At 36.1% G+C, this 25008-nt stretch overlaps 1 protein-coding gene across 3 annotated transcripts in view; it reads left to right on the forward strand.

Moving 5' to 3' along the window:
- The window catches only part of BTAF1 (B-TFIID TATA-box binding protein associated factor 1), a 117979-nt gene that overhangs the window by 41117 nt on the left and 51854 nt on the right, over positions 1 to 25008 (forward strand). For all 3 annotated transcript variants that reach the window (XM_034662944.1, XM_034662945.1, XM_034662946.1), the window contains 9 exons: positions 1982 to 2118; positions 4703 to 4832; positions 5089 to 5157; positions 6438 to 6527; positions 7194 to 7289; positions 7383 to 7559; positions 8574 to 8714; positions 9687 to 9811; positions 12508 to 12628. In XM_034662944.1, coding sequence (XP_034518835.1) covers positions 1982 to 2118; positions 4703 to 4832; positions 5089 to 5157; positions 6438 to 6527; positions 7194 to 7289; positions 7383 to 7559; positions 8574 to 8714; positions 9687 to 9811; positions 12508 to 12628 — 1086 coding nt within the window. The remainder of the gene's footprint in view (positions 1 to 1981; positions 2119 to 4702; positions 4833 to 5088; positions 5158 to 6437; positions 6528 to 7193; positions 7290 to 7382; positions 7560 to 8573; positions 8715 to 9686; positions 9812 to 12507; positions 12629 to 25008) is intronic.

Below are 25008 nucleotides of genomic sequence, written 5' to 3' on the forward strand. Positions count from 1 at the left end.
ACTTATGTTCTCTTTCTTTTGGCCTTTTCCTTTGCCTTTATACTAGTTGTTCTCTAAACTATCAGAATTTGCAAACTATTATTTAGGGTTAAGGGAGTATGTGTTAATGAAAAACTTTTGCAGACGAGAAAATAATTGGCAAATTTCAGAGGAAAAAAGGAAGAGTATAAAGAGGCAGGAGATATAATGACACCAGGAAGGAACAGAAAGAAATGGGGTACAAAGGGAAGCATAAGGTGTAAATAAAAAGTAAAGAAGAAAATAGAATAAAGGAAGATAAAAATGTAGTAATGTGATCACAGTGTGGTAATTGTGTATGATATAAGAAAAAAGATGGGCCAGGTATATAGCCAGAATAGTTGTATATGGGATGTGCAACAGCCAGTTTGAGGTTTGCAGGATCCAAGTTGGGTTGGCCTTATATGTCATGGACCTGTGGTAGGAGTTGCTTAATGTTACTTATTGCCTTAAGTTCATCACTGCATGTATTAATGCCAGTCCATATGAGTGACCCTGATTGGTTGTCAAAGTGTGAATATCAGTTGAATCTTGAATCACTTGAGAGCAGAAAGGATTTTTAGGCTTGAGTTCAAAGCATTTCTACCTCACAGCCTTTATAATGTCATGAATGGAAAAGACAGCAAAAATAGTAGATGGGGCCCCGGGTGACGCAGTCAGTTGAGTGTCTGATTCTTGGTTTCTGCTCAAGTCATGATCTCAGGATCGTGAGATTGAGCCTGACATTGGGCTCCGAGCTCAGCAAGGAGTCTGCAGTTTCTCTCTCCCTCTCCTGCTCCTCCCTCTGCACATGCATGCACGCACACGCTCTCTCTTAAGTAAATATGTAAATCTTTTAAAAAACCCCAAAAAACATAAAAGCAAAAAACAGTAGACAGTGATTGCTTAAGAATTAAGGGGAGGAGCAATATGGGCTAAGTTAACTATAGAATGCTGGATCACTTATGGCTGTAATTTTTAGTATTTTCAGCAGATGATTATTAGTTTCTTTTATTGATGTTCTCTGTTATAACTTTTGGGTGGTATTATGGTTATTTATTATTTTTGTTTTTTTTATTTTTTTTTTTTATTTTTTTTTTTAAAGATTTTATTTATTTATTCAACAGAGATAGAGACAGCCAGCGAGAGAGGGAACACAAGCAGGGGGAATGGGAGAGGAAGAAGGCAGGCTCATAGCAGAGGAGCCTGACGTGGGGCTCGATCCCATAACGCCGGGATCACGCCCTGAGCCAAAGGCAGACCCTTTAACCGCTGTGCCACCCAGGCACCCCTGTTTTTATTTTAAATCCGGTATAGTTAACATACAGTGTTACATTAGTTTTGGGTGTACAATATATTGATTCAGCAGTTCTGTACATTACTCAGAGCTCATCAAGATCAAGATAAGTGTACTCTTAATCTCCTTCACCTCTTTTACCCATACTTCCATCCCCCTCCCCTCTGGTAACCATCAGTTTGTTCTCTATAATTAAGAGTCTGTTTTTGGTTTGTCTCTTTTTTTTTTTCTTTCTTCGTTTAGTTTTGTTCTTTAAATTCCACATATGAGTGAAATCATACAGTATCTGTCTTTCTCTGACTTATTTTGCTTAGTATTAACTTCTTTAGATCCGTCCATGTTATTGCAAATGGAAAGATTTCATTTTATATTCCACTGTATCTATATACTGCATCTCCTTTTATTACTGTGGTTATTTTGTGGGTTATGATCATATATGTGTGCCACATCTGTGACAATAAGAGTTAAGAAACACAAGTATCTTTTGGGAATTGGAAGAATAGGGAAAAAGGAAGAAGAGAGTGAAATTATGGTAGAGCCATACAACAGAATAGTATGATACTGTCAAAATGTGGTCAATATGGATATAGTGAAATTTATATATAGACATAATCCTCTTCTGAGGCTAAGACTATGGGTATTTATTTTAACTTCAAAAGTTAAAACAGTATTCTTTTATTCTTTTAGACTCTCCAGGCAGCTGAATTGATTGACTCAGAATTTCGAGCAGGAATGAGCAATAGACAAAAGAACAAAGCTAAAAGAATGGCCAAGTTATTTGCAAAACAGAGATCCAGGGATGCAGTGGAAACTAATGAGAAGAGGTAGTAATCTTTTTTTGCTTATTCATTTAAAATAATCATGCTTTGTAGCTTAAATCTGTGTCTGCTTGATTTTTAAAAACATTTGCTGACATTATCTTTGGCTGTGGAATATCATTTGGATTGTCTTGCTCAATTGTCAGAGATTATTTACTATTACTAGGGACTAGGACAGCTTCCCCAGAATAATTTACATGTGCAGATTTTTTCTTACTAGTTACGACCTTTGGATGGAGGCTGAAGATCTTCCAAGGGAAGTGCATTCTAGGTAGAGAAAACAAGTGTAAATGCCTTAATCGTAGACTATTCAAGAAACAGAAAGGCAGTGTGTCTAGGATGAGTAGACAGAACTGAGGGTGGACAGTGAGTTCAGAGAGATGATCTAAGGGCCACAAGTTAAGAATGAGTATAGAATTGTCCCAGTGTTACGTCTTCTGTCTTCCAGCCTGGGGTCTAAGCCAAATAGTACGTAATAATGCAGGTTTGTTTACCTAATCTTGTTGTAGGAAAACCTCTGGACAAAATCGCTGTCCTCGTTTTCTTAATGAAATAATAAAAGTGGTATCTTGTGTATGGTTTGGAACAGCATTTCTAAGAGTTATTCAAAACAGCCTTCTTCAGAAACACTTTGAGGGATGTATTAAAATACAGATTTTCATGCCATACTTTGCTGTGTTGAATTAGGATCTTTAGTGGTGGTCCAGAAGTATTTGAGTAAAGGATAAATTAAACGCATGAGAACTTAAAAGGTTTTTTTTGCAGGCAAGAGAACTTTTTGTTTTTTATCCATTCATATAAAGCTAAAAAGAAAGTGTCCACGGCATTTACATAAAGACTAGGCACAAAGGGGGAATAAATAATAAACATCTACTTGGTATAAATTTGTACTTGTTAGGTTGTTTTTTTTGGTGGGTTTTTTTATTATGAAAATTTCTATTAGGCTTTCTTAAACTACAGGGTTTTTTAAGCGAACAACTTACTAGGATGATATGTAATAATCTAATCAGTTTCTTTTGGCTTTAGTCATATAAGCATGTTTACCCAAATATTTGAATATTGAAATAATCGACTGTATGTTTCACAGTTTATGATTCATTCTTTCCACAAATATTTGCTGACTACCTTCTAAGTGCTAGGTACTGTTCTAGGCCCTCAGGATGCAGTGGAATAAAAAAAAAGATAAGAATTCTGCCTTCATGGATCTTATATTCTAGAAGGAAAAATAAATGAGGAAGAAGAGGGGCACCTGGCTGAGTCAGTCAGTAGAGCATGCAACTCTCCATCTCAGGGTTGTAAGTTCAAATCCCACGCTAGGTGTAGAGATTACTTAAAAATAGAATCTTTTTTTTTTTTTTTTTAAAGATTTTATTTATTTATTTGAGAGAGAGAGAGAGCATGAGGGGTGGGAAGGGGAGACAGAGTGAGAGGGAGAAGCAGGCTCCCCGCTGAGCAGGGAGCACGATGGGGGGGTACCTGAGCCAAAGGCAGATGCTTAACCGACTGAGCCACCCAGGTGCCCCCAAAATAAAATTTTTTAAAAAAAGAAGATAATGAGTAAATATAGTGTGTATATATTTATATATCATGTTAACGCTAAGGGTTAGGAAAGACAAAGATAAAACAAAGAAGGAACACTTGAAATGTTTTGCGGGGAGTTTGAAATTTTAGATAGGATGGTCAGGGAGGGATTCACAGAGGTGACTTTTCATTAAAGATCAGAAAGAAGTGAGGATGCTAGTCCTGTGAATATTTGGAAAAGACATTCCAAGTAGAGGAAACAACAGGGCAAATGCCTGGACGGAGAAACATGCCTAACATTCAAGGACAGTACGGTGACCAACCAGTGTGGTTAGATTGGAGAGAATTAGGGGAGGAATAATTGGGAGTGAATTAGGGGAATAACAATTAAGAATGATATTAAGGAGGGTCAGATTTCTTTCATCACCTTTAGAAGAAATGGTTGGCCAAATCATTAAGCTGGAGGGATATTTATAGAGAATAATGCTGTATATACCTTAACTGCGCTAATTGTCCTTTCTTTTAATACTGAATAGTTTTATTTGCCTTCTCTTTTGTAATGTTTTACTATTAGGCTAGCCTTAATATTTTTGTTTAGTCCTAAAATAACATTCCTTAGATTTTCTGGACACATTTTTCATTGGTCAGTTACCTCTCTGTTTTTCAAGAGCTAGTAGGATTATAGTATGTTACTCAATATATTAGTTTCCTCCAGGGTACAAAAGCCTAGTAAAGTTATGCTGGGCCAGATTTAGGTTGTTAGACCAAGACAGTTTAAAATAAAAAGGAGAAGAGCAGGTTGTTGAGAGTAAGTAAAAAAGACTTGTCAGATTTGAGATTCAGTTTGAAAGCAAGAATCCATGGACCTATTTACATTCATCAGTGAGGGTAGGAGAGTACATTTTACTCAAAATGTTTTAAGTGGTTAATCTTACTTGATACAGGAAATTTTAAGCAAACCGTATAAGTAGCATATGGCAAAACGTTTGTTCAAATGATGGATTCTCTTAGATTTATTGTTCACATTATTCCTTATTTACTTTTTTAAATGGTGCCTTTTATTTTTCAGCAATGATAGCACTGATGGGGAACCAGAAGAAAAGAGACGAAAAATAACAAATGTTGTTATTAATCAGTCTGCAAATGATTCCAAAGTCTTGATTGATAATATTCCAGACAGTTCTTCCTTAATTGAAGAGGTACTATTGAAATGCCCTAAGGTGTCTTTTGAAATTGTTTATAATTTTTTCATACTAATGTGTCAGTAGATAATATTTAATAATCTATCCATTGAGACAAATTTTATTATAAGTATCTTTACTTCATTAGTAAAAATTTTAATTATTTAAAATTTTAAAGCCTATTATTACTTGAGCTGCACTTTATTAAATTACTTAAATTGTTAGCATAAAACAGACCTTTTGAATTAGTAGTAATTCTGTTTTTCTTATTCAGACAAACGAATGGCCTTTAGAAAGCTTTTGCGAAGAACTTTGCAATGATCTTTTTAATCCCTCCTGGGAGGTAAGATTTCTTCATTCCAGCTTTTCTCAGCTTTACCTCTTTTTTTTTTTTTTCCTTTTGCTAATGAAGGGAGTCATGTCAAGCACAGTCTGTTTTGTTAGGGTCCCTATTCTTCCCTGTGTACCTCTCAGAAACACTGACCTGGGCACTTCATATCAGTCACCTTCTAAGTAGAAAACTTGAGACTGATTTTTACCTTTCATATGCATTTTGGTAATATTTCTTTAGTGAGCTGTTCCTTTCTTTTCATTTTTTTTCTGTAGTATAAGGACTTGCATATCTCTCCCAAATAGTAAAAACTTCCTTTTTTTTTTTTTTTAAAGATTTTATTTATTTATTTGACAGAGATAGAGACAGCCAGCGAGAGAGGGAACACAAGCAGGGGGAGTGGGAGAGGAAGAAGCAGGCTCATAGCAGAGGAGCCTGATGTGGGGCTCGATCCCATAACGCCGGGATCACGCCCTGAGCCGAAGGCAGATGCTTAACCGCTGTGCCACCCAGGCGCCCCTAAAAACTTCCTTTTTAAGTGGACAATTTTGGTTAGGAGCAGTAGTTTCCAAACCAGCTTTTTAGTCTCAGAAATATTTCTTCAAAGAAAATCTTGATCAGATCCCAATATGTAAAAGAGATGAAAGTGAAGTTCCTCTGGTTGAAGTTGAGGGTTGGTGGTCTCAAAGCATTCTTTCCTACCTTGGTTGGTTTCTGGGTAATTTAAAAAGCACTGCTACATTGTAGCATTTCTGCTCCTTGATGTGCTTCTGTTTAAAGTTATTCAAGTCTTAAATTGGGTCTTGAATAAGTGGGTGCAGTGTCAGTGGTCCATTTCCTCCCTTCCATATGATGCTTCAGAAGGCCACGGGGTGACAGTGAAGCATTAGTCATGAGAGTTGAATTATTTTCCTTTCACATTTACCCTGGTAGCTTTGGAACTTAGTTTTAATGTATATGTTTCTAAAATATTGATGTTGGACTTAAAACAGCATTCTTTCTTCTCTTGCTGAGGATAATGCTGAACGCAGTAAAGGGTAGGGAAGTGATAGCCAAATAGATTAATATCTCAGAAGGATTTTAGAGTAATTGTTTTCTTAGCTTCATTTTAGAAAAATTTGACATAAGCAAATTGTGAAATTAATATATGTAATTTTTCTTGGATAGCAGAAGAAAAATATATTCTTTTGAAGTGTCACTTTAGTTTCTTCTGATTTCTTAAAAATTTAATATCCCTTTTTCATATTGAAGAAAGCATTTAGCTTCTGACATTTGCTTCTTGTTCTTTTTAGGTTCGACATGGTGCAGGCACTGGACTTAGGGAAATCCTTAAAGCTCATGGAAAAAGTGGTGGTAAAATGGGAGATAGCACTTTAGAAGAGGTAAATGTGATGAAGGACTAGTTACTACCAAATTTCAGTAATTGGCTTTTTTTCCCCAAGACAGGGAAGTTAGAGTTTGGGCCATGACGTAGATAGAATAGATAAATAATAAGAAATATGGAAAGGTGAATATGAGGAAAAAAGAAAGTTTAGGACGAAGTCTGTTTATAAACAGAAAGATTGAGTTCATGGGAAAGATATATTCAGAAACATTGAGTGGAAGAATATGTAGAAGCAAGAGTATTTGAGCAGGATATAATGGATTAGAAAGTAGAGGAATAAGAAGATAGTTTGGAGGTCATTAAGCAATATGATTGGTGTAGCATGAGACACTGGCAATAGGATAGATAATAGATACATGACAGATATGATTGAAATCAGAGCAACTTTGAGTAGTTTCTTAATTTCTCTTGGAGTGCAAGTAACATAATAGAATTCATGAATTTTAAAGATTTTGGTATAGTATACTTGAACCTAATTAATCAACAGACATGATGTGGTTAATAGTAAAGGTAGTAATTGGGAGTATGCTATATTTTGTTTATTGTTCCTATAGCTAAAATAGTCTCCCAGTATTTTAGTTTTGATTTTGGACCTAATGTTTCCTCAATCCCTAATATGAAGTATGATCTTGATTTGTTAATTAAAAAATGATTGTTTTAACAGATGATTCAGCAGCATCAAGAGTGGTTGGAAGACTTAGTTATTAGACTCCTTTGTGTTTTTGCATTAGACAGATTTGGAGACTTTGTTTCTGATGAAGTAAGTGTCACCTAAAGGAGGCTTTGCCCAAATTTCAAATTCAACAAAGTAAATTTTTTGTAAATATGAATTTTCTTCCTTTCTCATTCGTAGGTTGTGGCACCAGTTCGTGAAACTTGTGCTCAGACGTTAGGTGTGGTGTTAAAACACATGAATGAAACAGGAGTTCATAAGACTGTGGATGTGCTGCTTAAGTTACTTACACAAGAACAGTGGGAAGTTAGGCATGGTGGTCTGCTGGGAATAAAGTATGCTTTGGCAGTTCGTCAGGTAAACACTTCAGTTTTTGAAGCATGTATGGGATAGTTTTTTTCCTCTCTTAGTTTATTTTCATTAATCATATGAAATGGCTCTAGATACTTAGTATTACAGATAAGCCAGTATTTCAAGATTTGCCTTCTTGAGGTAATGTCATAGAGCTAGATAGAGCTAATAAGAATTTAAGTACAAATCAAAAGATGGTTTGTTAGGTTTGAAAACCTGTTTCTGTTTCATAGCAAGACCAATTCCCAGGGAGATTGCTAATGTGTGATCCTAGGAATAGCCCTGTGGGCTAGCTCTTTTGGGGAAATTGAAAGAAGATTAGATTGGAGTTAGGAGAAGCAGGAAGGGATGGCTTTTCCTGCCTTCTTCTCGCATACCCCTTTTGGTTGTCATTGGTGTTGAATAAGAAATAGAAGTTGAGGTTCCAGCACCAGTGGATGTGTGTGTGTGTTCACATAGGGAGTGCGTAGTCTTACCTTGAAAACATGTTTTGATGTTTTAAGCCCCACTGAATAATAAGGTACTTGATACTGTTGTAGTCTTTTTCAAATGGGATTAGTTACACATAGGCTTCTGTTATTTTTCTTTTTTGTTTATATGATTCCTTTTTTTTTTTTTTTTTGAAGAAAAGCAAGCAAGCATGAGTGGTGGGGGAAGACGGAAGGAGAAGCAGACTCCCTGCTGAGCAGGGATCCTGATGCAGGGCTCAATCCCAGGACCCTGAGATCATGACCCGAGCCAAAGGCAGATGCTTAACCGACTGAGCCAACCAGGCGCCCCTATGTGATTCCTTTTTAATAAAGATTGGGATTTATGGGGCATCTGGCTGGCTCAGAAGAGTGTGTGACTTGTGATCTCAGGATTGTGAGTTCGAGCCCCACACTGGGTGTAGAGATTACTTAAATTAACTTTAAAAAAAGATTAGGATTTATGCTTTCATATGGTAAACTTAATAAAAAATGCTTAAGCACAATAATTAAATTACAGAAAATTAATCTATTTTGATGTACTGTTTTACAGGACGTAATTAATACTTTATTGCCTAAAGTTTTAACTAGAATAATTGAAGGACTTCAGGACCTTGATGATGATGTCAGAGCTGTTGCTGCAGCATCATTAGTACCTGTGGTAGAAAGCCTTGTGTATCTTCAGACACAGAAGGTAAATTAGATATTTTTGCATTTTCTTCTATATATCTTGTTTACATTCGGAGTTTAAAGTATTAGGAAAAACATTAAGTACTTTTTTCTCCTTCATCCTCCTTTTTTTTTTTTTTTAAGATTTTATTTTTTAGTAATCTCTAGACCCAACGTGGGGCTCAAACTTACAGCCCTGAGATTGAGAGTTGCATGCTCTACCCAACTGAGCCAGCCAGGCACCCATCCTCCATTTTTCTTATGACAGATAGTGCTCTGTTGTGTGCAATTTCAATTATATATTATCTGTGGAGGAGTGAATTTTGTTTACTAATCTACTTCTCTTTCATATACAGAATATTCATAGGGAACTTCTTGGGGAAGAAAGCAACCATTTCTTGTTTCACTCCTGGTTTTTAGACATATGGGATTTTTTGTTTTGATTTTGGTTTTGACTTTAGGTTTATTTAATCTGGTCTCATTTTTTGAATGGCCTCTTTTAAGATCTGACTTTGTTTTGGATGATCAAAACCAGAACATGTATATTTGGAAGTACAGCAAGCAGTATTTACTTAAAATCTCAAAAACTAAATTTGTGTTTTTATGAAGATTAGTATTGTTTTGAATATGTTAAGGTTAGTTTATGCAGCGGGTCATGTCTTGTGTGTGTATACTATATTGTTTTCAGAGTTTGTTTTTTTACATAAAATAGAATATTGGCATAAAGTGGAGTATTGGCTGTCTTAATTCCTGAATTCTTCTCCCATTATGAGCCTGGTTAGAAATGGAAGTCCCAAAGTAGAATTGAGTAGCATTTAAAGAGGGGTAGAGAATTACTAAAGGCAAATAATGTCTCCTCAATTTTGCTCAAAACTGGTACTGTCCAAGGACGTGGAGATTGTATATATTTTTGAATCAGTAGTGACTGCAATCTGGTATGGCTTGTGCATATTTTGTGTAAAATAAATAACTGTTTTCTTAATAACTGATCTTATAGGTACCCTTCATTATAAATACATTATGGGATGCTCTTCTGGAACTAGATGATCTTACAGCTTCAACAAATAGTATTATGACCCTTCTTTCATCCTTACTAACTTATCCTCAAGTCCAACAATGCAGGTAATTATTTGTAGTTAGTGGAGTAAAGTAAGGAGTGTTTACATACATTTCCAGATAATGAAACTTAAAAATACAATAGTCTAGCATCTTTAAGAACAGCACTGTAAGTTGGGGACGCCAGAGACTACTGTTTTCAAGCAGCTTTTTCTTCTTTAATCTCTGACCACCAGCACATTTGGGGCAGGAACTTAAAAAGGTCATATTCTTTACCCTTGGGCTACTTTGGTTATATAATTTTTCATCTTGTTCGTCCTATGATAGTTAACTTCAGAAATAGAATCATTGCATATTATCTTCATCTTTAGCCCCAGAATATAGAATTTCAGCTATGTTTAGAGACATTTAGCTAATAGAATTATCATTGAATATCAGCATTACATTTTCCAAAATTTGCTCCTCTGTGAACTTTTTCTTGTAATGTTCTTTCCAGCTCTTGCTCTTGACTTCAGTAATTACTCAGCAGGAAGGGAATACATAATAATGTAATGTCCAAAGGTAGAGATTGAGTGAAGCCAAAACACAAACCAGAAATTTTAAGTGTCACTTGTTTTCCTGCCCTGATAAGTGAAATAAAGTTCAGCTAATTAATGTTTTCCCTACGTTTTAGACTGCCACTGAATAATACTGTTTCTATTAATAGTATCTTTGGAGATACCGAAGAAAAATTCATAATGCAGCTTTAAAAACCACAGATGAGAAAATTAAGTACTGTTCATTCTTAGGCTAGTTGAGGATGTTTAGTGAATATTCATATGAGTATGATGATAAGTGATTTCTGGCTCTGTGATCCTATTTCCAATGAAAATCATAGATGCATTAAAAATATGTACAGAATGTTTCAAAGTGTTAAATTTAGGCCAGTGAGACAGCCTACAAGTTGTAGTAGCAAAGTAAGTGCCTGTAAAAGCAAACGAAGAGAAAAGGTAGTAGTGCATGCACGGGATTTCTAATTTTCAGGTACTTCCAGTTAGTAGTGAAAGCTGTAGGGACTAAATTAGTTCATCTATGTGAAAGCCCTTTTCAAGCTGCAAAATGCAAGAGTTTTTAATTACCCTAAATCAGAGGTTGGCAAACTTTTTCTGTGAAAGCCCAGATGGTGGTAGTTTTGGTTTTGTGGGCCATATCATTGTTAAAACTACTCAACTATGCCGTTGTAGTGCGAAAGCAGCCATAGACAGCACATAAAGGAATGGACATGGCCATGTTCCAGTGAACTTTTATTTAAAAAAACGAGGTGGAGTAGGTTTGGACCGTGAGCCTTTGTTAGCAGCAGCCCTAAATAAAGGAATTAGGACTTAAAAAAAAAAAAGTCATTGAGTAGATAATGTCAGGAAAGTTAGATGGTGTAAGAAAATGAAGGTAGTAATGAAAATTCTGTTAATTCAATGTAAAATAATACAGTTTTTAATTTTTTTCAAAGTTATCTTATTAGAAAATTTGCTTCATAAATTATATTTGACAGATACTTTCCAGCCTATGTAAGAAATGCAGCATGTCATTTGGGAGCATGAAGAGTTACACTATTAACAAGACCTTGTTACAATGCTTTTACATAGATAAGCTCTGTTTTAGGTCTTTGTGTGCATGTGTGTAAGTTAGAATTTTATAAGTCAATTTACTAAATGTGTAAGTAAATGTAGGAAGTGATGTTCATATAAACCTGCAAGTAATGGAAATAGTGTTAAAAGATAGGCCTCCTGAGGGAAACCACAAAAGAACAGATAGTTATACCCGCCATATTCTTTTTTATTCATGCCTTTTTCTACAGAGTTACATATTTCAAATGCTATTTATAAATCATTTCCTAATCCAAGGTAATTTGTATAAATGACTCATGGTTGTGACAGGAATTTTGTGGTCCATGTTGTTAGCGTAGATGTGGCTTTGCTTGTTTTTCCACTTAAATTCTAATCTGTGAGAAGAAAAATAAATGAGTTTTCTTAACTTAGTAATGCTACATTAGGATAACAAATTTCAAAGTTAGTACCATACCACCTCTTGCTCATTTGATATGTAGCAGAGGTGACCCCAAAGGGGAATATAAATTATGTGCATCTAATGATTACCCATTGGGGTTAGCCATGGGAAAGAAGAAGCAATTAACAGTTATCTTGATTTTGTGTAGCCTGATTATCAGTTAAGATACGTGTCCCATTTTCCTGTGTAAGAACAGATTGAAAATAAGGGCAGTTATATTAGAGAGTTCTTATTTGAAAAAGGTAATTCATGGCATTAGTGCCATAGAACTTAATGTTTTTTTATGACTACATTTGTCTTTTTTTTTTTTTTAAGATTTTATTTATTCATTTGACAGAGAGAGACAGCCAGCGAGTGAGGGAACACAGGGGACACAAGCAGGGGGAGTGGGAGAGGAAGAAGCAGGCTCCCAGCGGAGGAGCCTGATGTGGGGCTCGATCCCATAACGCCGGGATCACGCCCTGAGCCGAAGGCAGACGCTTAACCGCTGTGCCACCCAGGCGCCCCTACATTTGTTTTTTTATGACAACATTTGCTATTCTGGTGCTATAATAACAGTTCTGAATGAGGATGTTAAATGAATGTTCATATGAAAATTGTATTATGTTTTTAGAATTTATTCATCAAGAAAGATACTAGGTCCACAAGGACATATTTAGATAATATATCAAGAGAGTTTCAAATGAGAATGAGTAAGATTAATCTCTTTTCTTTATTAGTATTCAGCAGTCACTCACAGTTTTAGTTCCACGTGTCTGGCCTTTTTTGCATCATACTATATCATCAGTTCGAAGAGCAGCGTTGGAAACTCTGTTTACGTTATTATCAACACAGGACCAGGTAAGAACTAATAACTATGTATAGTGATCTTGAAATTATATAAAATAATTTTATAAAATAAATCTGACCACCGGTTATCCATGCTACATATTCAAAGATCAGGAGAATTCTGGGCCTAATAGAAGTGGTATGGTGACCAATGTAGATACATAAGAATATAATCACCATGAGGGCAGAAATATTTTAATATTTTCTTCTAGGTCATATTCCCACTTCTTGGAATAGTGCTTAACACATAAGAGCCTTCAACAAATATTTGTTGAGTAAAGGATTGAATAGTCTGTCAGAGACCTGTTATTCAGTTTTTGCTTGCTTTGTGTGCTTGACAGCTGGATGGTTGGCAGAGCTCATGCGAGGTTAGGAGGCTACATTTGTAGCTATAGTATGACTCTTAAAGACTGATGATGAAATTACTAGGTACTTGCCTCCTCTTAAGAATTACTTAATCTTTTTTTTTTTTCCTTAAAGATTTTATTTTTTTACTTGAGAAAAAGAAAGGGCTCACATGCACAAGCAGGGGGTGGGATCGGAGGGAGAGGGAAGAGCAGACTCCCCGCTGTGCAGAAAGCCCGATGTGGGACTCGATCCCAGGATCCTGGGATCATGACCTGAGCTGAAGGCAGACACTTAACCGCTGAGCCACCCAGGCACCCAAGAATTACTTAATCTTAAGACCATGGTATTTCCAAGGATAGTATACTTCAGGAGTCATATGTGGAAGTGCCTAGAAGGGTCATTCAGATGATAGCACTGTGTGAATGGAGTCTGTGCTGACTTAAGGGGTCTTTGCCATGCCTATAAAAGGCTTCACATTCTATTTTAAAAATAACTATAGGTCAGGGGCACCTGGGTGGCACAGCGGTTAAATGTCTGCCTTCGGCTCAGGGCGTGAGCCCCGCGTTATGGGATCGAGCCCCACATCAGGCTCCTCCACTATAAGCCTGCTTCTTCTTCTCCCACTCCCCCTGCTTGTGTTCCCTCGCTCTCTGGCTGTCTCTATCTCTGTCGAATAAATAAATAAAATCTTTAAAAAAAAATAAAAATAACTATAGGTCAAACAAAATGCTAGAATTTGGGGAAATAACATAATCCATTCTGACATGCTATTGTTTGTGGGTACTACAGTTTGAGCCAGTCATCTTTACAAAGCAGTGGTTGGTTGGTTGGTTATTTAATTTTTAGACCATAGGTTATAGTATAGAACCATGCATTTCTGTAATAAATTAGGAATATTAAGAAAAGGGGGGTATTCCACGTAAACTTGCTTTAATCTGCAACATGGTATTGTGTTGTACTTCTGTGACTCATTATGCGTAACTTTTGTTTTGCCTTATTTTTTTTTTAATTTTATCTAATCAGAATCTTCTGAGAAAAAACTGTCAGGTTTGTTTTATGATTCTTAGTTGACCAGGCATGACAAAAATGGAATGAGTTGTTCTGAATTTTCACTTCATTTCTGTTTTGTGGTTTTGTCTAAATGTTTTGATGGAAGTATTCTTAAATTTACTTTCATTAGCCCTCTTGAAGTTACCAGATTTCTTCACTTCATGTTGTTATTATTTTTCTAATAGACTTTAAAGAGCAGTTTTAAGTTTACCAAAAAATTGAGCAATAAGTACATAGTTCTTATATGCCCCATATGCCCCAACACACACACACACACACACACACACACACACACACGTTTTCCCCATAGTTAACATCTTGCATTAGTGTAGTACATTTGTTATACTTGATGAAATAGTATCGATCCATTAAAAAAATTTTTGGGGGGGGTGGTGTGCAGAGAGAGAATCTTAAGCAGGCTCCACACCCCATGTGGAGCCTGATGTGGGGCTTGATCTCACAGCCGTGAGATCATGACCTGAGCTGAAATCAAGAGTAGGATACTTAACCAACTGAGCCATCTTGGTGCCCCAGTATAGATCAATTATCACTAAAGTCCATAGTTTATATTAGGATTCACTCTTTGTATTGTAGATTTTATGGGTTTTGACAAATGCCCAGGGATATGTATCCACCATTATAGTATCATACAAAATAGTTTAATTGCCCTAAAAAAATTCCTATGCTCCATCTATGGATCCCTCTTTTCCTCCTTCCAAATTCTTAACAATCACTTCTCCTTTTTTGGTCTCCATAGTTTTGCCTTTTCCAGAATGTCAAATAGTTAGAATCATATACTGTGTAGCCTTTTGAGATTGGCTTGTTTCATTTAGCCATGTGAAATTAAGGTTTCTTCATGTCTTTCTGTGGCCTGATAGCTCATTTCTTTTTATCACTGAATAATATTTCCCTGTATGGATGTACCACATTTCATTTACTCACCTATTAAAGGATATCTTGGGGCGCCTGGGTGGCACAGCGGTTAAGCGTCTGCCTTCGGCTCAGGGCGTGATCCCGGCGTTATGGGATAGCCCCACATCAGGCTCTGCTGCTATGAGCCTGCTTCTTCCCTCTCCCACTCCCCTGCTTGTGTTCCCTCTCTCTCTGGCTGTCTCTATCTCTGTCAAATAAATAAAAAATAAAATAAAATCTTTAAAAAAAAAAGGATATCTTGGTTACTTCCTGTTTTGGGCAGTTATGAATAAAGTTTTTTTTTTTTAAGATTTTATTTATATGAGAGGGAGAGAAAGTGTGCATGCACAAGGGGGGGAAGGGGCAGAGGGAGAGGGTGAGAAGCAGACTCCTCTCTGAGTGGGGAGCCTGATGGCAGGGCTTGATCGCAGGACCCGGAGATCGTGACATGAGCTGAAGTCAGACACTTAACCAATTAAGTCACCCAGGTGTCCATGAATAAAGTTTTAAACATTCACTTGCAGGTTTTTGTATGGGCACAAGTTTTCAGTGCACTTAGGTAAACACCAAAGAGCACAAGGAATAGGTTTAATTTTGTAAGAAAGTGTCTTTCAGAATTGCCATACCATTTTGCATTTCCATCAGCAGTGAATGAGAGTTCTTAGTGCTCCACATCTTCACCAGCATTGGATTTTGTCAGTGTTATAGATTTTAGCCTTTCTTTCTTTTTTTTTTTTTTAAAGATTTTATTTTATTTATGTGACAGAGAGACAGCCTGCGAGAGAGGGTACACAGCAGGGGAGTGGGAGAGGAAGAAGCAGGCTCCTAGCGGAGGAGCCCGATGTGGGACTCGATCCCGGAATGCCGGTATCACGCCCTGAGCCGAAGGCAGACGCTTAACGAGTGCGCTACCCAGGCGCCCCAGATTTTAGCCTTTCTAATAAGTGTGTAGTGGTATCTTAACTGTTTAAATTTGTAGTTCCCCAATGATATATGATGTTGAGCACCTTTTCACATGCTTATTTGCCATCCATCTCTCTTCTTCAGTGAAGTGTCTATTCAGGTCTTTTCCTTTTTTTAAAATTGAGTTGTTTTATTACTCTTGAATTTTAAGATTTTTTTGTGTATTTTTTTTAAGTTTTATTTATTTAATCTCTGTACTCAACATGGGGTTTGAACTCATGACCCTAAGATCAGGAGTTGCATGCTCTTCCGACTGAACCAGCCAGGTGCCCCTCTTTGTGTATTTTGTATATGAGTCCCGCATTGTTCTTTTAAGCCTTTCTGATCTTTATAAGGTGATTAAATCACCTGCAGGGTCTTTTTAACTTATTTTTGTGGTTTTTAATTATTTAGTAACTTATTCACCAAAGTTATTTTTTTTAGTTATTTATTTGTAGTATTAGGGGAAAAAGCATTATATATAAATGAATTTTTTAAAATAACTTAAACATACTTTCTAGCCCAAAATAGTTAACATTAAAATGATTGACACGCCTGATAATTTATCTTAAACTATATTGAACATAAGGTAATATTTTTCGATGAATCAGCCCACCAATATTATTTGTTGGTTATTAGTATTTATATGGTGTTTATTACAGTATAGTGTGAGAATGTTGTGATTACAAGAGCCACTGCTGTTAGTGATTAAACTGTTCTTTTTCAATTGCTCTTTCCTACTTTTTTCCTCTCATCTGTCAACTGAGACTTCTCATTCTTGTTGGTCTTATAGTGTAGTGTTTCCTCTTATATTTCAAAATTTTTCGCAGTTTAGGTAAGATCCCACGGTTGTTCCAAATCCTCTTCCATATTTTTTAGCCCCTAAATGAGTGTTGATACTGGCTATTAAAATTACATGGTTTTGAAAACATCTCTGTGTTTGGTGGTGTTGCTTTTCTTATCCAGGACTTATTTTTGTCTTTTGAATTTGCCTTTACTAGCTTGTAAATGAAAACTTTGGCCCTACGTATATAAAGAATTGATGATGATAACTCTTGGTCACATACCAAAATTCTTACTGTCTTTGTGATTTGTAGCATGTCAGCCACCACTTACTTATGCATAAGTCTCCAATATTTGTTAAATAAATTTGTATAAAATTCTCTGCAGGGTGTTCTAGAATTTTTTTAAAAATCCAACATTGTTCTTATTCTTACCTTGCAAAAGTTTACAGTGTAATCATGACAAGACTCTTCCATGATAAGTTTAATAACCCCTGCAAAGAGTTAAATAATGGAAGAGCAGAATATGATAGGTGTCAGAAAGCAGCATTGAGGGCTAGACTAAGTCCTGAAAGACCAGGAGGATTTGGGTGATAGGGTTAAAAAACTAATCTTATCTTCTCCCTATTTAATATCTAATATCTTCAGTATGTACTTTTACAAACTTATACCATTTTTCTGAGTAATATGTGAATTTCAAATTAGGCAAGTATACGGAATATGTTTTGGAACAAAAGAGCTTTTCCAGTCTACTCCCTTTAGACATTTAAACTTACCCTGCTTTTGTATTTTTCTTCGTTATTCTGGTATTTGCATGATCCTTTATTTTTTGAGTTTTAACGTTTATTGTGTTTTCAATATCCTTTGTGTTAGTTATCTATGCCTTCTAAGTTCTTTTTTTCTTCTTGAAAATTTTTCAGTGGTATCACTAATGAAATTTCCAGTTTCTGTCTAGCTTCTACCTTCAGATTGTCTCTTTCCTGAAAGTCACACTGTCAGCGAAACTTAATGTGGATGCATGTAGAATATTTTGTGGTTTGTCACTGCCCTGAGCCTTGCTTAACTGACTGAGCCACCCAGGTGTCCCAAAGCCAAACCCTTTTAGGAAACTTTTCTCGGGGTTTCTGGGTGGCTCAGTTGGTTAAGCGTCTGCCTTGAGCGCAGGTCATGATCTCAAGGTCCTGGGATTGAGTCTTGCATCGGGCTCTCTGCTCAGTGGAGAGCCTGCTTCTACCTCTTGCTCTGCTTCTCCCCTCCAGTTGTTCTCTCTCTCAAATAAATAAAATCTTTAAAAAAAAAAAAACCAACTTTTCTCAAGACTACCACCTATTCCCATTTTTTAGTTTTGGGAACTAAAAATAGACAAAAGAGCAAGGAATTATAAAACAAGATTTATATATCCACCATCCAGTTATAATTCTGTTTTATTTGCTTCAAGATTTTGTAACCAAAATATTAACTGTAAGTTGTAATCCCCTTAGAGCTTCACCTGTTTTCTAGTTTACCCACGTTCTTCCTTCTATATGTTTATAAAAAATAGTATCCTGCTTTCCTTAGTAGTTTGCTCCTTATAGTTTGGAATCAGGTTTTGCATGTTTAGTTTCTACACAGTAATATTTGTAAAAGGGGAGAATTTGAGTTAAGGATAATTTGGGGGACTATAGCCTCAGTTACTTGCAAACTGGTTAGTAATTTGTTATTGTCTGGTACATTAGAATTAAATGCCTGTCTCTTGGTCTTCTGTTATTTGGCTCTTGTCAATCCTTTCCTCTGCTATTTCCTGATATATAACCTAGAGTGAAGAAAAATTGTCAAGTCCACCTCTGTATCCCAACTGTAACCATGTTATATTTATTTGATGAGAATTTTTTTTTACTCTAACAGTGTTCTATTTGATGAATTTTTTTAAAAATCCAGTATAGTTAGCATACAGTATTATATCATTTTTAGGTATACAATATAGTGTCTCAGCAGTTCTGTACATTACTCAGTGCTCATCAAGATAAGCGTACTCTTAATCTGCTTCACCTGTTTTATCCATCTCCCTCTGGTAACCATCAGTTTGTTCTCTATGGTCGAGTCTGTCGTTTTTGTTGTTCATTTGTTTTCTTTCTTAAATTCCAAATGAGTGAAATCATATAGTATTTGTCTTTCTCTGACTTATTTCACTTAGCATTATATCTCTAGATCCATCCACGTTGTTGCAAATGGCAAGATTTCATTCTTTTTTATGGCTGAGTAATATTTGTGTGTGTGTGTGTGTACACGTATGTATGCACCCCATGTTTCCACGTTTCCTTTATCCATTTATCGATGGACTCTGGGATGCTTCCATATTTTGACTGCTGTAAATATTGCTGAATAAACTTAGAGATGCATGTGTCTTTTTGAATTAATGTTTTCATATTCTTCGGGTAAATACCCAGTACAGCAATTACCGGATCATTTGGTAGTTCTATATTTAACTTTTTGAGAAAACTCTATACTGTTTTCCACAGTGGCTGCACCAGTTCGCATTCCCACCAATGGTGCACAAGGATTCCTTTTTCTCCACATCCTCACCAACAGCTGTTGTTTCTTGTGTTGTTGATTTTAGCCATTCTGACAGGTATGAGGTGATATTTCATTGTAGTTTTGATTTGCATTTCCCTGATGATGAGTGATGTTGAGCATCTTTTCATGTGTGTGTTGGCCATCTGTATGTCTTCTTTGGAGAAATGTCTGTTCATGTCTTCTGTGCATTGTTTAATTGGACTATTTGGGGTTTTTTGGCATTGAGTTTCTAAGTTCTTTGGATATTTTGGATACTAACCCTTTATTGGATATGTCATTTGCAAATATCTTCTCCCATTCAGTAGATTGCCTTTTAGTTTTCTTGATTGTTTCCTTTGCTCTGCAGAAGCTCTTTATTTTGTAGTCCCAATAGTTTATTTTTGCTTTTGTTTCCTTGCCTGAGGAGACTTATCTAAAAAATGTTCCTACAGCCAGTGTCAGGGAAATTACTGCCTGTGCTCTCTTCTAGGATTTGTATGGTTTCAGGTTCACATTTAGGTCCTTAATCCATTTTGAGTTTTCATTTTTGTGTATGGTGTTAGAAGGTGGTCCAGTTTCTTTCTTTTGTATGTAGTGGTCTAGTTTTCCCAACATTATTTGTTGAAGAGACTGTCTTTTTCCCAGTGCATATTGTTACCTCCTTTATTAAAATTTATTGACCATATAGTCATGGGTTTATTTCTGGCTCTCTATTTTGTTTCATTGATCTGTGTTTTGTGTGCCACTACCATACTATTTTGATTACTATAGCTTTATAGTATAACTTGAAATCTAGAAATGTGATACCTCCAGTTTTGTTCTTCTTTTTCAAGATAACTTTGGCTGTTCAGGGTCTTTTGTGGTTCTATACAAATTTTAGGAATCTTTGTCATAGGTCTGTGAAAAATGCTTCGGTTTTTTTGATAGGGGTTGCATTAAATCTGTACACTGCTTTGGATGGTATGGACATTTTAACAATATTTGTACTTCCAGTCCATGAGTGTGGATGTCTTTCCATTTGTTTGTGTCATCTTCAGTTTCTTTCATCAATGTTTTCATTTTTCAGAGTACAGGTCTTTCACTTCCTTGATTAATTGTATTCCTAGGTATTTTATTATTTTTGGTGCAATTGTAAATGGGATTGTTTTCTTAATTTCTCTATTGCTTCACTATTGCTGTATAGAAATGCAGCAGATTTCTGTATATTGATTTTGTATCCTGTGACCTTACTGAATTCATTTGTCAGTTCTAGTAGGTTTTTGGTGGAGTCCTTAGGGTTTTCTCCGTATAATATCATGTTATCTGCAAATAGTGAAAGTTTTACTTCTTCTTTACCTATCTGGATGCCTTTTGATTCCTTTGTTGAGAGTATTTGGCACGTGGCTCATCACCTGCCCCCTACAATTCCCTCCCCTACGTCTAACCACTGTCCTTCCAAAATATTATCTCCCTTTCTTCCTCTCTCTGTCTTTCCTTTACTTCAGGGAACAGGTGCCACAAAACAATTCCAACTTCTACAACTCACTGTGATTTTTTCTTTATCTAAAGTCATTAATAAGCGAACACTTAATGGTTATTGTTACTCTTATGATCTCAGCAACATTATTTGCTTTCTGAGACAGTATCAGAATAAACCATGTCTGATGGTTCTGTTATTGTATTCTTTGCTACAGCATTTCCTGATGGTTACTCATGTTTTTAAAAAATTTTTAAAAGATACTTATATATCTTATTAGAGCGTGCACATGAGTGGGAGTAGGGGCAGAGCGAGAAGCAGACTCCCCGCTAAGCAGGGAGCCCGACGTGGGGCTCAATCCCAGGACCTTAAGATCATGACCTGAGCTGACGGCATATCTTGACCGACTGAGCCATCTAGGCACCCCTCCCTGATGGTTACTATTGATTGCTTCATTGCTACCTGCAAACTGTCTTGTAATGCAAGTTTACAATCTCTTATTTGCAGTTTTGAAATCCAAAGAGTTTTTTGTAAGGTGGATAAACTTATAAAACTACTCATTATTGGAAGAACTTGCTCATTCTGAAGAGAGACTGTTCATAAGTCTTTATACTACTAAATGTGCCCATTCACAAATTTTGCTTCAGAATATTAACATGCTTTATTTGGGTGCTACCTCATACCCTGTTGGGGATATTATGTAGCATGCAGCATGTACAACCTCATTATTCTAAAATTAGAAAAATTCTGAATTTCAAAACACATTTGGCCCCAGAGAATTTGGACGAGAGATGATAGGCCTAGGTGATAAAAATCTGTTCTCACTTTAACTTGTCTTACTTTTTCTGATCTGCTTTCTGTCACTGTTGTTTCTTTAGTGGTGTAGTGAAAAGATCGCTTAACTAATAAAGAATCTGGGCTCTAACCTCGGCTCTACTATATGTTAAATTTATGACCTTGGTCAAGTTTATTTAACCCTTCTGGTGATAATCTCCACCCAGTCTTTCTCAGAATTATATGGGCTAAGTAAGATAATGTACATGAAATTCTTTAAAATGTTAATGCTATACAAATATAAATAATAGTACAGATAGTAAGAACAATAATTAACACTTCCATTTATGGGAATTCTTTCCTTACAGTTTGGAACTCTCAATTATATACTGAGGTGTAAGAATGATATTTAATTATAGTAATAATCCAAGTTATTATTGAGGGCCTACTTTATGCTGTGAACCCTGGTAAACATGTAACATGGGTGGTTACCGCCATTCCTGTGTTGCAGAAGAGGGAACTGATGACCAAAAATTAAACTTCCCCATTTGTGCACCTACACAACTCATAGTAAGTGATTTGGCTCAGATTCAGGTCCAATTCTGGCTGACTTTCAGTTTTAAATTTTACATGGAGACAAAATGGATTAAGTGTCTATTGAATTACTTTCTCATTTTTGTGTATGAAGTCATCTTAAGTACAAAGTGAAAAAAATGAACTCATCTTTAAATTACTAGTACTGTTCTGGTTTCATTTTCTAACTTCTCAACCCTTTCCTCTCAATAACTACAATGTTGGGGCTAAACCTGGCTGTAGCTCAGTGCATCAATAGCCCTTAAAGACTGATGCCTTTATTTCCTTGAAAGTATTCTGATTATCTTCAGTAATTTTTTTGTTTTGTTTTGCTTTATGAAACCGGAAGATTTTATAACAAAAATGTCCATAATCTTAAAATTTATCCCATCATGAGTATGTATGCAGGCATGTACATTTCTAAAATATCCTTAAATAAAATGACAGTTAATACAGTTATTTATGAAATCTTATTACCATTAGACTTCTCTGTGATATACCATAGCATCTGTGATGTTAACATGTGAAAGTATTGGCAAGCCTGGCTTCTTAGGGAGCGTGAAATGAGAACTTTTAAGCAAAACCAAACTAGTTTCATTTGGTAAGGACATAAAATCAAGGTGTAACTTTTTTTGTTAAACTGGCAGTTTGGCAATCAAAGTGAAGGAATTTACTGTTTGATTTTCCTTTCTGTATTGTCTCTTTAGCCTGTGACTGTGTTTATACATATAAGAATATATCTATGGGTCTGTATGTCTATCAGTGAACTACTTTACTGGACTATCTAGAGTAACTAGCATGGTTACCGGTAAGTGTTACAGGTAGAACTTGACTCCTCAATCTAGAAAAATATGTTGGACATTAATCTTTTGTTCTGCTGACTGGGTCAACTTTTCCGTTCCACTTGCATCACAGCCCCTTTATGAGTCATTCCAAAATTTCAGTTACATGCATCATTGACTTGTTTGAAAGGCAAGCTTTAGCATGAAACTTATATTTAGCATGAAGATATATATGAGATTGAGTTGGAATCTAAGGATCTAGGATGTAAAAATTTTCATATTCATATGTAGAGAGGGAAAGAAAGACCAAAAAAATTACATTTAACTAAGATTGGCATTAGAGAACATTAGCATAATTAGGTATTGGCCAGATTTTACAAAGGTATTAAAAGGCAAGAGCAAAGGTTAAATATTTAGCTGACTTTCAGTTAGTATTGATTGGACAAATGACTAGAACAGGGCATTATAAATTATGTAAATAGAGTTTGGTGTGTGTGTGTGTGTGTGTGTGTGTGTGTGTGTGTGTGTCTTTTGGCACTGGGCCAAAATGGGATTTCAGACCAAATTAATGAAAGAACTCGATGTGATTCATCACTTTGTTGTAGCTTCTTTCCAAATCTCCTCCCCTGCAACCCAAAATCATTCCATACGGAGATAAGAAGCGATGATGAATTTGCCTACAGGCAGGAATTAGGTGTTCATGGGAGTGATGCTCAGACTGCTGCTTTTTTCCACATCTAACCATTTTGTGGGAAGATAAAAGAAGGGGTGTAGCAAAAGGGTACTGATAAGAGCTTACCCTGTCAATTTTGCAAATTAGGGATTTATTACCAACTACAATTGTGAGAAATTTCACATATTACTAACTACTCTCTGTGACATGGGACCATTTCCTATAAGAAATATGAATTTATTCAACAAATATTTTAGTGCCTACTCTGTGCTTGCAATTCTTTAGATACTGATCAGTAAGAGACAAGGTCTCTGCCCTTCTATAGAGCTTAAAACAGGAAACTAAACAAGAAAGGAGAAACACAGACAACTAGACAAGCTCTAATAACATAATGAGGTAAGTATTTGGTAGGGGAAGTAGACGATGCTGTTGGATCCTAGCTAGGGAAAGTAGGAAGGTCAGGGAAGGTACCCTGCCTGCTAAAAGTAAAGATTAAGCTGAAGGATGAATAGACTTTAAGCAGGTTAAGAACAGGGTCAGGAAGGAGCAGCATGTGAAGCTCTGGAAGCAAGAGAGAGCATAATGGCACTAAAGAGGAAGCAAAAGGAAATTGGCTGGAGTGTAGAGTGTGAGGGAGTATAGATGGCTAGAAGTTTCACCTTGATTGTCTGGTACAGTGAACGGTCTGGTAGTCCTATTTCCATTTGCCATCAATTCTCTTTACTCTGCATTCCAGAAAGGCAGAACACAGCAAGGAACATCAATCTTAATAAAGCAACTGGGGAGAAAGTACCCCATCAGTGGCACACTCCATAACCATCAGTCATTTTCCTCAGTAATTCCCACAAATCCCCCCCCCCGCCATCTGATACTCACTACAAAAATGTTGGGGACTATGTTTAGCACTAACATGAAGTGCCAATAATTACTCTGTTAATTATTTAACACAGACCAAACAATTTTTTTCAAAAGCCCTTGTAATGCTTGAATTCACTTATAACTTGAGTAATAGTGTTCCTGATTATAGTTAACTTAAACTTGGTGAAGTAAACAGACTGTGGTAGGAATTTTTCTTTATTTTAGTTACACTGTGCTAGACTAATGCTAAATGGTCATCAATACTTTGTAGATATTCCCTAAGATTAGGGGGGCTATTTTTGATAAGTAGAGTCCTAGTTAGTAGCATACTAAAAGTCTGTTAACTACTTTTTTAAAAAGTTCTGGAGAGAGGAATTCGAAGGAGGATAATCTTCTAAAGGACTGAAAAATAATAATGCAGTCTTCACTGTACTGTGTTTCCCGCACCAATCTAATTAAATAAACCTATAAATACAAAGCAACAGCATTAGATTTCCTGCCTAAATCATTGACTCCTGGAAGACAGGTGCAAAATTAGTGAAAATAAGTGGGCCAACTTTCAGATCTGCAAGAGACAGATTGGCCCTGGATGGGCCAGATTATACCTTATGATTTTTTTAAAAGATAATACTAATGGTGAACTAAAGCCCTATTACTTTTTGCAACCACATGGAAAAGGAGATGCTTGCACAGTTGTCCAGGTGAAGTGA

Source organism: Ailuropoda melanoleuca, chromosome 6, assembly GCF_002007445.2.
Source record: "Ailuropoda melanoleuca isolate Jingjing chromosome 6, ASM200744v2, whole genome shotgun sequence".
In the NCBI taxonomy this organism is placed as follows: domain Eukaryota; kingdom Metazoa; phylum Chordata; class Mammalia; order Carnivora; family Ursidae; genus Ailuropoda; species Ailuropoda melanoleuca.